General features: G+C 38.4%; 2 protein-coding genes across 3 annotated transcripts; one reads left to right on the forward strand and one right to left on the reverse strand.

Annotated features, from left to right (window-relative positions):
- Positions 1-267: 267 nt before the first annotated feature.
- gss (glutathione synthetase) lies at positions 268-11,017 on the reverse strand. Its single transcript, XM_018675357.1, has 13 exons — positions 10,695-11,017; positions 10,200-10,341; positions 8,215-8,360; positions 7,935-8,010; positions 6,889-7,028; positions 6,448-6,564; positions 5,856-5,936; positions 5,500-5,577; positions 5,299-5,368; positions 4,102-4,296; positions 3,723-3,804; positions 3,357-3,546; positions 268-2,463 (listed from the first exon to the last, which is right to left on the reverse strand). Exons 2-13 carry the CDS (start codon positions 10,329-10,331, stop codon positions 2,340-2,342), a joined length of 1,431 nt encoding a protein of 476 aa, XP_018530873.1. The 5' UTR covers positions 10,332-10,341; positions 10,695-11,017; the 3' UTR covers positions 268-2,339.
- A 63-nt stretch (positions 11,018-11,080) lies between these two features.
- Positions 11,081-15,597, forward strand: zgc:103759 (U8 snoRNA-decapping enzyme). Of its 2 annotated transcripts, none has more exons than XM_018675358.2 (5): positions 11,081-11,226; positions 12,257-12,399; positions 12,649-12,689; positions 14,713-14,956; positions 15,109-15,597. In XM_018675358.2, exons 2-5 carry the CDS (start codon positions 12,268-12,270, stop codon positions 15,352-15,354), a joined length of 663 nt encoding a protein of 220 aa, XP_018530874.1. In that variant the 5' UTR covers positions 11,081-11,226; positions 12,257-12,267; the 3' UTR covers positions 15,355-15,597. The 2 variants fall into 2 exon arrangements, with proteins under 2 accessions (XP_018530874.1, XP_018530875.1); XM_018675359.2 differs by lacking the exon at positions 11,081-11,226 and adding an exon at positions 11,946-12,068.
- Positions 15,598-16,777: the final 1,180 nt, after the last annotated feature.

Genomic DNA, 16,777 nt, shown 5'->3' on the forward strand with positions numbered 1-16,777 from the left:
CAAAGTAGTTGTAAAGTTCACATTTTTTCTGACATTTTGTGGTAAAACAAGACAAGCATTGTGTCACTATGTAACTGTGATGAGTACTTCTATTTTATCACAAGATAAGTAACAATGAAGACAACAGTCAGCAGATTAGCCCATAAGGAAAATGATCATGAAATATAGTCATATACACAAAACAGTTAAAATTATGATGAGTAGGAATGGTCTCACCACTGTGCTTGATTTGATTGTAAAAACAAAAAAGGGAGACTGAACCCAAAGTGTCTGACATTTGCTTTTTAATTCTCCTTCTGTGGTAGAATTTACAGATGTATGATGTTTGAATAATTGCTGAATCACTCTTAAGTTGTCTTTTATAATAATAATAATAATTATAATTCATTAGGATCATTGTAACCTTTGACGCCCAGTTGTGATTGTACTGTCTCAGTGTCTGAGATATGCTTATTATAAACTGTTCTCAATGGAATTTGTTGCTCCAAGACACTATGACCTTGTCCTTGAGTTGTTATAAAAGGCTGGTGGAGGAAGCAATATTAGGAACAGACTCTGTAAACAGAGTCTGTTGCTTGGGCTCAGATTAAATACAATCATTGAAGCCAGCAGAGACTGACCAGAGAGTGTGTTTTTTTTATTCATCATATCAAGAATTGCAATCAATATGTTACTGTACACAATCACAGTATTAACCCTTGAATGCACCATGGGAGGACAAAATCAGTGTGTGAATGATCCAGAGTCTAGTCCAAATATAAAGTCCAGCAGAGTGAGCAGCCTTGATATTATTTTGACCTGAGACTTTGATGATGATGATGATACTCAACTACTCAACTCAATTTTTTAATTTTCAATAGAAATACAGTGCTACTGAATTGTTCTGTTAATCCATTGTCACTCTCCTTCTCTCTTGGTTTCCCTTCATGGTTAGCTGTATGTCTTCAATGAAAGTTGCTATAAAAATACATCATCATTATTATTATTATTATTACTGTTGTGATTATTATTTATAGTTGCAATAATATTAGTAATACTGCCACAGTAGCAGTAGTAGCATTAGTATTATTACTTTCTGCATAAACAAATTTTCACTTCACCCCTCAGCTGTGTTGGCTGTTACATATGAAGAGGGAATTTATTTATAATGAAGAAAAGTGACTAAAAGTGTTTGGGGTTATTTTAGTTTCTAATTTTGTTGGTGCAATCCAGGGGTAAAGAAATCACAGCAATGCCACAGTATCTGTATGTATAAAGTAAAAGTTTGTTAATTGTCCGTCTCAGTCATAAAAACTCACAGTTCTCAGCATAGTTCAAGTGAAAAAATAGTAAAATAAAAGCCATCAGTTGATAGCTACTTTTTGCAGTCTAAGGACACTTGTTTCTTTTCTTCCAAACTTCCAGTTATTCCTGTTAACCTGGGTTTTACCATTCTAGTTTTTGCCATCGTGATGATCAACTTTTATCATGTTTTAAACCATGGGACATATAAAAAAACTTTTACTGAGCCAGTTCAAATTCCAATCACACATAATCTAAATCTTAACATTACACTGTGCTGCCACATTATAGGGTAACAACAGAGCTGCATTAAATCCTAAAGAACCTCTTGTGAAATCGTTATCAGTTTTATGTTTAACTAAAATTGTGTCCGAGGGTTATTAGAAAGCTGCAGTCGTGTTGAATTGTATTGAAATATGTTGAAAGATGTCTTACTTATTTTTGAAACACCTGTCAGTAACACAGCGTTCCTACACTGCTTTTAAGGATTTAAATGTTTCTAACAAGGTAAAGCACAGGACAGTATCTCTTGTCCTATCAGAAATGTTCCAAAGTATATCTCTGAAAGAGTGACAGTGAGGCTTTTCATTAAAGCACTGAAGTATTTACTATTATAAATACAATGAGAGGTAATGGCTTCAGCTTGCATCTAACCAAGTACTGCTCCTCTCCTTCTCTGAGGTAAATAAAGACATAAGTATTCATAGCATTTAAACATGTCACTCAACTGAGCATGGTATTGTGTTAAAGTTGTGTCTTTTTAACATCACTCACAAAGTCACTGATATTGGTAATATCTGCAAATGCCAAACTACATCAGAAATCATACAAAGACATGTGTCTGCTGCATCACCTCTAACAGCAGGAGGGATCCTTAAGGAAGAAACTTCAGTCCAATCTTTGTCAAACAGACAAAATATGTGGAACACATTTGCTCAGCCTTACCTTCATACTGTAGCAGCAAAAGTTACAATGTGATTTAAAAGTGCAACCATGACTTCACTGTTGTCAATTTGTGCATTTTTTGTTTAAAGCCCAGAAAGTAGGAGTGTAAATTCTCAGATGAGGAGAGGATTGTCCAGCACGGCCACTCCTGCTGCTACGCCTCCGTCTGAGTGTTCTGAACTCTTGGTCCTTAGCAGATGGCCCACACACTCATTCATCACCATGTCGTTACCTTGCCTGGGAACAAACAAAGAGAAATGACAGATAAACACTAGTGAATGAAAATAATATAAATACATTTCACATAAACAGGGGAGGATTAGAAGTGTGCACTCTCCTGACTCATATTATCACATCTATTATTCGGTCTTAATTGTAAACTTAGGTTATGCTTTTTACTTAATTTTATTCACATAAGTACATGTTACATGTAAAACTGCTCACTGCAGCTGGAAGAGGCACTGGTGAGAGCAGTGAGAGTGAAAGAAAACAAAAGTTGAAAGTTGTGAGCCATAAAACCAAAACAGTTATCTTAAAACTAAAATTCTCTGTAAAGTTGTGGTTGCAGAGTTGGGTGATCATAGTTCATAAATAATATATATAATATCAACTGGTGCAGCTTTAAAAATAGTTAGTAAGTCCACAGTGTCTCATAACATCAATGTCAGATTTCCCAGATTTCCTCTACATCAATGAGCAGTAGTCCACAAAATTCTACACAAAGAGTCTGTTCCTTTTTTAAATACTTTCTTGAATTAAATTATCAGATAGTTAATGCCTCAGTTATCTGATCATTAGCTTTAGCTGAGCTTTGCAGTGTGCTTCTTTGAAGAACAAGTATTATGGATTGTGTCTCATTTCTTCCAGTGAGATGAGGAGCTAATCCTGCAGAGGAGGAGGATTACAGAGATCAAGAATCCTATCTGTGCTTATTGGCAGTGAGTATAATATCTAAATTAATTTTGTTATTCTACCTTTATTCTTTAATAAACATAGAATGATACAGCTCTATCTGCTTAAACTGCAGTTCTGAGATACTGAGCAATAGTTGAAGCTGAAATTATCTTAAACTATCTTAAACAAATTCATGCACACAATAAATTTATACCAGTGAAATCGTGATTGCATACCTGACATATGCTCCAAACACTCCCAGCTCACTGAGACAGTTTCTGATCTGGAGGGGAGCATCTCGTCTCAGCAGGTAGTTCTGTGAGGGGGTGGGATGGATTTTATCCATCAGAATAAAGGCCATCCTCTCCGTGCTCTCCTTCATTCCCTCCAGGACCTGGCAGATCTCCGATCCATAGATGTTATTACCTAGAAAAACAAAATTATAATGAAGTGTTGATAAACCATGAAGAAATCGACACAATAGTTCCTAAACTTCTAGCTATGACACATATTACTGTGAAGTTACAAACACTCAAAACTCTTCTGGTTAAAGAAATGGTGAACAACAGGAAAGTGATTTTAGGATGGTTATGTAATTGTACCTCCGCCCTCTCGCTGAGGTTTCAAGACAAATTGGTCTGGTGCTGCCAAAGCCATTGCTACTGTTTTGTCACCTTCTGGGCCCTGAAGGCATCAACAATGACAACAGAGAAATTAGGAAAGACACTACAACAGAACATTAGAATTAAGTGATTTTAGTTTAACATTTTCCCTACATATTTTCAGCACAAAAACAAGAACACACTGTAGGTTTTATGTGACCATCACAAGGCAGTGCTTGGGCATGAGAAAGAATAAAGTAACTCTATCTTGTGAAATAAAACAATACTTCCTAGATCCACCCATTGTGATATAGTCACATGATGTAGCCATGTTTGGTGTATATACAATTTCACAATTGCAGGAAAAAAAAAAGCTTACCATGTCTAAAGTGTAGAGGCCAGCGAAAGTTGCTCGGATCTGCTCCACTACCTGAGGCTGCTCAGGGAAGAACTTCTCCAGAACTCCAGGTCTTGCGAGCACCTGCTGAACCTTCTTGGTTCCTGCCAGGTGAGTGCTGATGTCTGGACATTTCACAGCCAGAGAGCGCTCCATCAGAAGACGAGCGTCCCAAGTCTATAATTTAAAAACAAGAAAAAAAAAAAAAAGACAAATCTGATTCTGTATTCAGACCTGTCTCTGTACATCAGTGACATGACAGGATACCATATTGTTTGATATTCAGTCATAAAGAGTTTCATCTAATTGACCACTGTTTACATAAAGTTATTTTTGAATTCAGTATACTATATGTGCATGTAAACAATCACTAAAATTGCTCTCCTCACATGTAACTGACATTTTAATTGCAATCTTATATTTGCCACCACCAGAGTTGGTTTGTAGATATTTCACAGCTGCTCAACTACTTTTATGTGTTGGCCATCTGCTTTCTCTTGGCTGAGACAGCTGACAAAGCACATTGGCCAGCAGAGCATTAAAAAGTTTGTTTTTGGGCAGGTAGCATATAACCCTAGACTAACAACACTGACAGTAGAATGAAGGAGAGTAACATACAGTTGCACAATCAGGAGCATTATAAATATAAAATATTAATTCAGCTGTGATTTCTCTCATTCTGCTTGAAGCAACTGTGTTACTGTGTTACTAGGATGATTTGCTCTGTTTCAAAATTTAGTTATTCAGAATCGCACCTCTGACAATTTGATTTGTAGTTCTTATCAGATATTTATAGTATATTGTTCATAATATAGCTGCACAGTGCATTCAATATGGTAAAACCAATCCAAGTTTAGTAAGATATACCTGACTAAACAGCTCCATTATAAGAAAAAGGCCAGCACAAACATAATTCTTTTTTAAATCTTATATAGCCTATAAAAAGAAGCGTCTGCTCTGGCAGTTCATGTCCAATGTGGCAGTGTGGCATACTCTAATGTAACTATCATTTTCATTTGGCAGATCTACATCCAATCAGTATTTAATGGTCTATGTCCCAAAGTTAAAAAGTAGTGCTGTCTGCAATTTTCCATATAGACTGCACTTTATATACTGAAAACCTAAAAACACTACAACACTACAACAACTAAAACCAAGAATAAAGAAAGAAGTCAAGACCTGTTCAGAAACATAGTTCTGTGGCATGTAGCCATTCCTGAAGTACACCACTGCAACCTCCAGGCCATCACTGAAAACACAGGAACACAGCAAAACTGATTGTTATCTCTTACTGTTACGTATAGCATATAGTTTTAATTTGTGGATGATATGTTTTATAGAAACCATGAATGTACATTTAACTAACAGAAACAGACTTACACAAATAGCCTCTTTTCCTGATCAAGAGATCCTGTTTTACAAACATCATCAAACCGCTTTCTTATCGTGGGAATGTTTCTGAAAAACATTGAGAATAACCCTCCTGTTTAGTCTGCTTCCATGATGGCCACATTTTTTGCACAATTCAAAAATGCAGCAAGAGGCACCATAAGATAAGAGAGGTAAATATGTGAATCAAGACACAAAGCTCCCAGCTCATTTCAAATGGTGGGGATTAGGGAAAGACACAGTTACAGATGTAGATATATCCTCCATTAAATTTGCATTATTTTCATATCAAACATAACCTTAATGCTTGCTTCTTCAAATACAGCTCCTCAGTACTAACATCTTACCTCTTCCACAGTTCATTCTCTATGTATCGCTGATCAAAGATGTTCCTTTGGCTCTCTTCCACCAAGAACATGATGACTGCTCTGTAATGACAACCATTACTCCTGGTAAACACTTTAACCACTACATTTAAACTTCATTTTGGACACTCAGTTGCTCTGGGATAGTTAACTGTGTTACAATTTCTTTGATCAGGAAGTACTTTTATACCAATAGTAAATCATACTGAATTTCTTAATACACTGGTTCCACAATCAACTTGGAATCAATTAAATCACTCTGGTGTTAGATGAGATCAGTGACATACTTATGCATCTGTTTCTAGCAACATCATGCCAAACATATCAGTGTGGTGGTTTCCATCCAGTATTAGTTTACAAGGAATTTGTATGATGGAGCTGATGTATTAAAAACAGAGTTTGAATATTCCACCAAGATTTTTTTACTCTTTGTACGATGAATTATCCAGCACTTGATCTGAGTGTATTCTTTTTTTAACAGTGTTTTTTTAACAGTGAGTGAAGTAAGGGGAGCCAGTAGGCAAAGACCTGTAATTTCATAGGCTTTAGTGGAAGTACTGTGCTTAACTCCCACCTCTCTGATCCATAGAGCTCCCAGGCTTTAGCAATTGCTCCAGCCAGGCCAGCGGCAGGGTTGTTGTCTAGGATGCGCTGGCTCTCCTCCAGCTGGCCGGCCACCTTAAGTATGTGTCTGTTCAAGCAAGATGAAGGACACGCAGTTATTTCTTCAGCTAATCAAAGCAACATCACACGCTCATTTGCCTGGGCAAAAGATTTCACACAGTGGATGTGAGAGATTATCATTTTTTGGTTTGGTTTTGTTTTGTTTTTTAAACATAGGAAAAGTGGCAGCATGAAATGATTGTGAGTGAACCAAATCTGACTGTTTGTTGAGTCCTAATAGGTAATCAATTTTTCATGAGATATACTGATCACCAAAAGATTTTACAAGACAGTTAATTAATTTATTTATAAATTACACAATCTGTGAGTGATAGGTTAACAAGTGACTTACCGGTGCACATCTGGTGTGCGTGATGAGAGACCCCCAAAACTAGCAGCAAAGGTGTTGATCTCTATCTGCTTTAGAGATGACGTCCCATCTTCTCTCTGGTCCAGCATGTAGTCAGACCGATTGAGACCCAACACAATAGACTGGCAAGAAGGCAAAGAAACACCATTCAGACTACTTGAATCATTAGAAAGCAATGTTCAAGGCACACAGCTCAGCATTCAGCACAGATTAATCTGTGCACGCTCCAAAATTAAGTCATTTGGCCCAGGATATATGGTATAGGTGACAAGTTGATTTGTCAAAGGACAGGAAGTTAATCAGTAGCAGTTTGATTAATTTGATTAATCATTAATAATACATTTTGACTTTCCTTGGTTCCAGCATTTAGTTCCATTGCTGTTTTTTTGTCTTATGTGATAGTAAATCTATAATTTTAGGATTTTGGACCAAAAAAAGGCATCTGAGGGCATTAGCTTAGACTTTAGGAGTCTGAAGGACTTTTTTTTTTTTTACTATTTCCTAACATTTAATAGACCGAGCAATTATAGCTAATTCCATCAGATGGCAGATCAATAAATAATGACGACAATTGTTATTTGCAGTCTCAATATTGTGTTATTTTAATGAAAGTATTTTTTTGATTTGACCACAAGATGGTGCCATAATGAGAAACAATGCAGGTGCCAAGATGATGACTTCATTACTGAATGAAGGAACTATCATATTGGACAATTTGTATGATGTCAGAGAGGTAGTTTTCTGCTTATTACTGTTACTATTACTGTTCAGTCCCTGATGACGGTGTAAGCCAAAATGTTAGACTCAACATAACTGCAGTTTGAATTAAAAAGTTTCTGTCTGATACTCCTCCCTCATCTCGCGAAGTACCAAATTATTTAATCAAAATATAAAAGTGGTCCTTTTAATGGATAAACAACAAGGCCTGTAGCCCCAAAGACAACTGATAACCTTAACAGTACCACGCCAGGATCAGCAAGGCTCAGTAATTTACATAACTGTAGCCTGACAGAAGTAAGCTGACATACCTGAGACCTTCCCTCTCTCAGGATCTGTTGGTGGATCCTGAACAACCTTGCAGTGAAATCATCCACTGCAATGGTGCTATAAAACAAAGAAGGTCTGTTAAAATCCTGACAATTTATTTATCATTATTTTTATATTATATATATTATATTAGAAGTTACATGAAGACGATGAAGAAGATGAGACAGACTGAGAGAACTGAACAACAATGTGACCTTTAGGAGAAGTTTTATATTGTCAATCTACTGAGAAGGCCATCATTTTAGCAGGCTGATACACTACCTTGCAAGAGCCTCTTGCAGAAAGTCTGGGTCCCGGCTGATCTTGTCCACCAGTGTGTTGTAGTGAGTTTGCACTGCCAGAGCCTGGAGGAACACAGCTTTAGGCACGGGCGTGGGAAAGAGTGTGAATGGGGCATAGGTCACCAACTGAAAAACAAGGTGAAAATGTAAGAAAAGAATGCTGACATCAAAATGAATCCAAAAACACAGTCACTGCACACACCATGTGAGGAATGAAAGTAAGCATTTGGGCATAAAATCCCTGTAACTGCAAACACAGGCTTAATATAGATCTGTCCTGAATCCAGTGGGCTAAAGCAGATCGAATTCCTAACATGACTTCACATTGAACACGCCTGTTTAAACAGCCATGGCTTAACAGCCCAAATCATGGACTCTCTTACCGGCTGGGGCTCACTCTGTTAAATCACACAAATTCATGTTCGACTATTTGCTCTACAAATTTATGTTTTGTTTTTTTTTGTTTTTAAATCAAATTGTGACAAAGCAAAGCAAAGTCTCTTACTGAAAATGCAATGTCCTCAAACATGACGGCATTCACTGCTAAGGGAGTCCAAGTTGTGACTTGAAAACTTACTATGATAGCAAAGGAAGAGGAGAGCTTTCAGTTCTCTCATAGGCTACTTCACAGATGGATTTTAAAAGTATTTTGTCAATGAAGCCTTAAATACTGGTAACGACCATTGTGACCATTCTCACAATAAATCCACTCATTTATTTTTGTCAGTTTCATAGTTCAATGAGTAATTCTGCTGCCTGTAAATTTCCCCATTGTGGGACTAATAAAGGATTATCTTATCTTATCTTATTCTGTAATGCTAAACAGTGCACAATCAAGAAAGAAGAGATGCATAAGTATTACTGAATATTCAAAACTTTAAAGGCTGTTTAGGATCAATCTACTTTTCACTTTTGTATTTACTGCATCCTTTTTCATGCAGAATTCTCCTCTGGTTTCTCTGATATTTGGATGATTAACTCATTTAACCAAAGTAATATAACACACTTTGCTATTCATCAGTCCAGTCAGACAAATTGTCTATAAATGGATAAATGGAAACCATTTAGTTCTACAGCTACTCTTCCAGGGGCCACCTAGCTAAGATGACTCAAAAAGCACAATGCAGTGGAGGGAGCATAATGATTTGAGGCAGCTTTGCAGTCTGGACAGCATCATTGAAGGGAAAATTAATTTTGCTGAGGTATCTCACAGGACAATGCCAGGGTGGGTGTCAGCCAGCTGAAGCAAAAAAAAAAAAAAAAACAAAACAAACAAACAAAAAAACAATCTGCCTTTTGGAGTGGCCCAGTCAGTGACCTTAACCCAACAGAGATGCTGCAGCACAGAGAGCCGTTCACACCAGACATCCTAAGAATTTGGCTGAGCTGAAGCAACTCTGTAGGAAGAAAGTCCAAAATTCCTCCTGAACATTGTGTAAGTCTGATCAGCAGCTACTGGAAAAGCTGTTACTATTAGTTACTATTTTATCACCAGCACTGTTGATTTGGTGTGTTAAATAAAGACATGAAAGATTTTAATTGTTTACATGATATTAGCTTAAGCACGTTGTGTTTGTATGTACTTTTGACTTAGAAGAAGATGAGAAAACATTTTATGACCAGACCAGGTCATTTCACAGGGTTCATACTTTTTCTTGCCACTGTCTTGACCATCATTTTATACTAATTTCCCTAAAATGCATCATGACATAATTGCTATCTTTAAAAAGTTTGGCATGTACACTAGTAGAATACACAACGCGGTTCTGAGGGGTTGTATAATGTGGCTGCACCACATGAAACGTGAAAGTATTAAAGATAGCTGACTTGGCAGATTATATTTCATGCCAGAGGATGCTAAATTAACTTTATACTACTATACTGTAGTACTATACTACTTTACAATGAATTACGTCACATCCAGCTGCAGCTCAACTGAAAAATGCCTGTGTTTCTACTTCTCACCTCCGATGAGTTGGGAGTGTCTTGGATCCTCATTATCACACCCTGCAGAAGCGCTGCATCTTTTCCTACATCTGCCAGGTCCTTTATCAGTGTAGTATTCAACATCACCTCCTCTGGTATCCCCTGGGCCATTCTGAACCACCTGAGATACGAGGAAAAGTCAAAGTCTGTGGTAAGACGGTACTAAAAAGCAATACAACAACAACTTCGCCGAGTCATATATTTTTAAAAAGCAAATAGGATGAATCTTTTTTCCCTTAAAATCGGGTTTTTCCACTACTGATATAAAAAGTCATTTTAGGGATCATAGCAGATTGACAGCTCTGTGTTCTGAGTTTAGTATCTGGGTTTACCTTTCTGTCAGTAAATTATTGCGCACACTCACTCGTTAACACGCTAAAACATTAAGTAAACAAAATAGTGCAGTCTTGTTGGATACTGGCTGGTAGTGGGCCTGTGTATACTGTCAAAAACAACTCCTGAAGCTTAACTTACCTAACGCTTACTTGGTTTTACATGTACAGATGTTGAACGCCGTCAGCTAACAGCCAGAGGCTGGTGGTAGTAGCTAACACTGTTGGTTAGCTGTCTGCACTGACGCTAGCAGGTTTCCCCTGGCAGTCAGCGATTTGTGTCCCGCAAGAAAAGTCTCACACGCACAACGTGTCCGCTTGCGATAGCCAAAGAATATTATCTCTCTAAGCTCACTGCTATTCTTTGAATCACCACGGCAGAGGTGTGGTTGAAATGTTGAGACAAGCGCCTGAAATTTACGAGGAAATAGATGCTGTGCCTCTCGCTAGTCTCCTCTGATTGGTCGGTCGGATCCCGCTACTGGCCAGACAGAGCCATTTTGCTTTGTTCAACCAATCAGTGCTTAAAACGTCACCGAAAGAAGCTTAAAGTCCAGTCCGGCAGTGAATGAGTTGTTGCTCAACACTATGGACGTACTACATATAATGCTGAGTGGGAATGAAACAGCACTTCGGGAATCCAGGTTACCTGCAAAGAGGCATTTATGTGGCAGGTAATGAATGTGACTCAAGTCACGTGTTAGTGGTTTTGCTTACTCTCATTATTGCCTACATATCAGCAGTCACGCTGTGAGACTGAAACATATAATATATATGTATGTTATTTTATATTTTGTTGTGAAAAACTCTGATATTAGAACTATATTTCTGGAGTATTAAAAGTAGATTGCTAAACGCATTTTGTATATAGCATTTTAATGGGTTGGTAATGAGCAATGATTTTATCAATATGGATTTTTTTAAATAATATAAATGTTGTTTTCTCCTGACGTGCAGACATCATAAAAACCACAGATTATGTTTCTATTAATAAAAAATGATCAGAAATGTCACAATGAATATAACTTGAAAAATTTAACTTTAATTTAAAAAAAACTGTATTAAGTCAACACCAAGACAAGGATAGAAGTGTTTTAGCAGAGTTTTAGCGGAATAGAAATGGATAGCATCGATGTAGTTTTAAACGAACTCTTAAAGACCAGGCCCAAACTATGCTCCATGGAATATTTGACTTGAACTTTCCCCAGTAACTGACTACATATGGAATAGTGACATTAATAGCAACTTCTTTAAGTAGCCAAACACTATGCATTGTGGATAAAAATATGAAGGAAAAGGAAAGAATTAAAATAGAATAAAAATAAGAATGAAATAAAAAATAACATGGATTTTCTAATTGTCAGCCTTCTCCAGACCAACAGGGGGAGCTAAAGCCTTTTTTGATACAAGTCAAAAAGCTCTTCCTTGAAGTTTCCTAGTACTGCGTTACCTATGTGCGTAGAGAGCTCTCTCCGTGAGATTTTGCGTACAAGACCACAGGCCTGTAGGCTTAGCGGTAGGTTTCAGTGAGATCAGGTCTGTTGATTCGGCACGTGAGGGAGGGGGAGAGATAAACAGAGAGGAGCAAATGTATTTGGATGTGGTCACACTGGCACCACATGAGAAGGGGGCAGCACTCCAAAAACACAGAGTAATCAGGAAGCACAGAACTGTGACTGTATAATTTTGCACTGTGTTTGTTAGTATACTTGTAGATGGCGAGTGGACAGCTGTCGAGGGAGGAGGCGTTGGCGTGCTCGGAGTGCCGGCATGCATGCCATGTGATGCTTTACTCTGACACGAAAACTCAGCTGTTTGGGAGAATTCCCATCAGACATATCATACTGGTGAGGAAGAGCACTGTGTTCGCGAGCGCTGTAAGAGCGGTGCATGGATGGAAATGGTTGAGTCCTTGTACAATCATGAATGCACACGCACCAGTGCACAAATAATGCACACCTTTGCTTTTAATGTTTCTGTCTGTTTGCATTAAAACACACTCATCTTGGTGCCTCTGTGTGTATGTGTTTGTCAGCGTTTGTGTATGTGGATGCATCAGTGTGTGAGTGTCTAACAGCCTCTGTCATTTCCCACAGATGCAGATGCGCTTTGACGGTCTGCTGGGTTTCCCTGGCGGGTGAGTCTTTCCTGGTGCTGCTATGCTTTTATGCCTTTATGTGCACAGGTTTGTTTAGCTCAGGTTTGTAAGTCTTTCTTTTTTTTCACAGATGAGCCCTGTCAAAAGATATAAACTCTTACAGCAGAGAACAAACACACACTGTCATTAGAATACTTGTACCACAAGAGGAAGATAAGAAAATATGTGTGACAGGTTCCTCTGTAAGGTGCCTTATCTTGCATTAAAAGCCCATCTAAAAAAATTGCGATTGTCAGACTCATCCTGTGCTCCACATAATATGAAGCACTTTGTATCTGTGATTTACAGTAGTCGCTGCCAGACTTTCTGGGGCATCACTCGCCAACACAGTGAAATTATATAACCAGACAAGAGGAGAAGTCTGAAAAATGATGACAAGAATAGAATAGAATAGAAGAGTACTTTATTGATCCTTGACAGGAAATTGCTTTGATACAGACATATGCAAAATAAAGGAAAACTGCAAATACATATGGAAACAATGGTCAGAACTAACAGTGTGTACCAATTTCACTCTATATACTAATGTTATCCATTATATTTTACATACTGTATCACTGTCTTAGCATGTTGTTTTGCAGCTGGTAGACAAAGAAATAAACATACATGTATTTAATCATTAATTACTAACTAATTATGAAACAGTACAATACATGGGCCAGCGAATCAATCAAACTATGAGCTTGGAATGTTACTACCAATTACACTTCAAAAATACATTGCAAAATGTGTGTGTTGACAAAACTCTTTCAGCACCATTCATTTTTTGTGCTGCTCACACATGTTTTCCATGTGTGAGCAGCACTTGCATTTCCTCTGTGCAGTGCATTATGGGGAAATGGCATCCATTAGCAGCACATTCAAAAGACATTTTTAGGATGCATACTGGATTTTTTGTCATAGCAGTAGCGTGGCTCAATGTTAGTTAGTCCACCACCTTGGTTCAGATAAACTGCTATGAAATGATGTGAATGATGAATAGTGAACTATCTTACCAACTATTAGCTGGATTGACATGAAATTTGACACACAGCCATGTCCCATGAAATTTTGGTGATTTTGCAACTCTCAATACTTGAGTTTATTACAAAATACCTGTAGACCTGTAGCTAATGACATTCACATCAGCCTATGTGTTAAGCACTAATTTGCAAGTATTAGCACAGTAACATGCTAAATCAAGATGGTGAACATGGTAACAATTATACCTGTTAAACATCAGCATGCTAGCATTGTGAGTTAGCATATTGGCATGCTGACATTAACATTTAGTTCAAACAGTGCTGTGCCTAATCGCAAATTCACAGAGCCACTAGCATAGCTGATAGCTCTGTTACTCTCTTATATCTTTTTCTTCTATGTTCCATGTATCTACAAAAGGGAAGGTTTCAAACCCTGCTTAGAATTAGTATTAGTATAGAACTGGATCACAGCACTGACCAAATGAAACTCAACAGCATGTTTGCCTAACAGTATTAAAAACAATTAGTTAAATGGTGAAACATTTAGAAATTGACTGCATGGCTGTGCCATAATGTTATTTTGTCACATGTCATGAGTGCAAGTCAGAGAAAAGTTGTTTTTCATTTCTAATACATACTGTTTAATTGAAAGCATAAACTGAAGATAATGGTCAGAGTTAAAACCAGAATAAGTCATATCAGGGACCAGTTTATATTAAATGTTTCGGACTAACAGCTAATGACATGACACAGACCACAAGTTGAGTGAAGTTGAATAAAGTCAAATTTTTCATAAAATGTTGTAATGAATAGCTCAGTCCCCTAAGGGGCGCCAGTAGGCATCTCACCCAGGGCATCAAAATGTCCAGCCATTTTCACCTGGCTCTAACTTTAGACTTAAAATCTAATGACTTGGGCTTTGAAATTCATTGATTTATTTACTCCTGCGCTGAGGAGTCTCAGGACGACAATATAGCCGGCATTGTTTATCTACTTTCATATCTGATCCTGACCTTTGACCCCCACCTCCCACTCTTCAGGCTCGTTAACCCAGCAGAGGAGACCCTGGAGGCGGGCCTCAGCAGGGAATTGTTGGAGGAGGTGGGCGTGGCTCTTCCTGTATCAGTAGAAGATCATGTGGCCACTTGCTTTGCCCCTGCTTCATCCCCCTCCTCCTCATCCTCTCGTCTTATCCTTCACTTCTACGTGAAGAAGATTGAGGAGGAGCAGATTAGGGAGGTGGAGAGAGCAGCTGCATCCACTGCAACAGATCATGGACTTGAGGTAATGTGTGTTTGTGTGTGTGTATGAGAGAGACTGATTGCAGCCATTTACCTGATCTCATGCTCTGTTCCTCTCTCTCTCTCTCTCTCTCTCTCTCTCCTCTCTCTCTCTCCTCTCTCTCTCTCTCTCTCTCTCTCTCTCTCTCTCTCTAGGTTCTGGGGATGGTCAGAGTTCCGCTCTACACCATGAAAGGCGGGGGAGGCCTTGGGCTTTTCATGTCGCACACGTTCATCGGCAACGCTCGTTCCCAGCTGGTCGACGCTCTGCTGCGCTTCAACCTGATCGCCCCCAAGGATTTGCACAAGGCCCTCACACACTCTCTGAAGAAACATGCACACACCGCAGAAGACCTGAAAGCGGCCCTTGCCCTTACAGAGGCGAAGAGGAAATGGTGTTGAAACACACCTGCACATGCATCAGAACATCCTCTCAAGCATACCCATAAGATTCAGTTTGGCCATCAGCAACACAATCCTTCACTCACACACTTAATCCTACACACACAAACACACACTCTCACACTCATACTGATTCTGAGCTGGTGACTCATAATTGCCTGCTGTGCATCAAGCAGTTTGGGGAAAACATTATCAACTCCTTTACCATTAATGGAAATAAAGTCATTCACAGTGACTGTCATATTCATGCATTTTCTGTCATTTTACTCCTTTGAAGCAGCAGTATGTTGTTGATTTCAAACCGCAACATTGAAATACTAATTATATGATGTGAGGGTAATTGTTATTTTAATCTTCATCAAACCCTTTAATGCATCTTGCAAGTTACTGACAGCCAAAATAACAAAATACAAAATGACACCAAAGGGAAACATTGCACAGGACTGTGCTACCTTATATGGTAATACATATGCATCCTGTGGTATTCTATAACTGACAGGATCAAAGGGGCATGATCAGCAGAAATGTGCCCAATCAGGTAGAATTATTTGTCTGTCTTTGTGCTGCTCACATTTTTGGTGGTTGCTTTTATTAAGTTATAGAGCGCACTGGCACTGGTGCAATCCAAAGATTAATCACGTCCGTGACATACTATATAGCCTGCAGGCGAAGATTTGATTCTGTCTAAGTGTACCCTCGGTGCACATAGAACGCCTGCACCAGATGTTAGTAACCTCATTCCCAGACAATATTGCTGGCAGTGAGCAAGAGCAGAGACATGATGCTGCCTAGTGTCTTAGATAGCTGCCGTACTGTAAGTGTACAATGTAAATCTGTCGACTGTTTTTTTTCTTTTCATGCAGGTGAATCAGCCCGTCATGCTGAATGTGTTATATGCAGTAATGTACAGTGAAGAAAAACAGGCTGAGAACATGTAACAAAACACTGAGTTTATCTGATTCATTGATCATGCAGCAGATTTACTGCACTCCACTTCATAAATTAACCTCAGTGTTCAAAAAATCAGATACAGAATGTGCATAAAAGACGGAATCAAAACAAGAAGGATGCTGAAAGAAAGACACTCATTCGCTTATCTTTTATTCAGCTTTATAATCCAGTAAATTCCATAAAGACTTATTGCAGGTACATCTATCAACCTTAACTTCCTACAGATTGACTCATGCTTGAGCAGGTGCTAATGCAATTAGTGATGTGAGTAGAATTCATTTGTGAAGTACAATGTGATTTGCTGTCGATGCAGATCTCTCTGTCAGAGTGTGTTTTTCTCAGCTGTTAGGAGGAAAAATACACCACCACATCCGGCACAAACAGACAGGAAGCACAGTAGACGGATAGCACAAAGCACAGTTGTCTGTTGTAGTGTTAATGTGGGTCTCTGGGTATATGCGGCTGCCTGAGG

Source organism: Lates calcarifer, linkage group LG6 (assembly GCF_001640805.2).
Source record: "Lates calcarifer isolate ASB-BC8 linkage group LG6, TLL_Latcal_v3, whole genome shotgun sequence".
Taxonomy (NCBI): domain Eukaryota; kingdom Metazoa; phylum Chordata; class Actinopteri; family Centropomidae; genus Lates; species Lates calcarifer.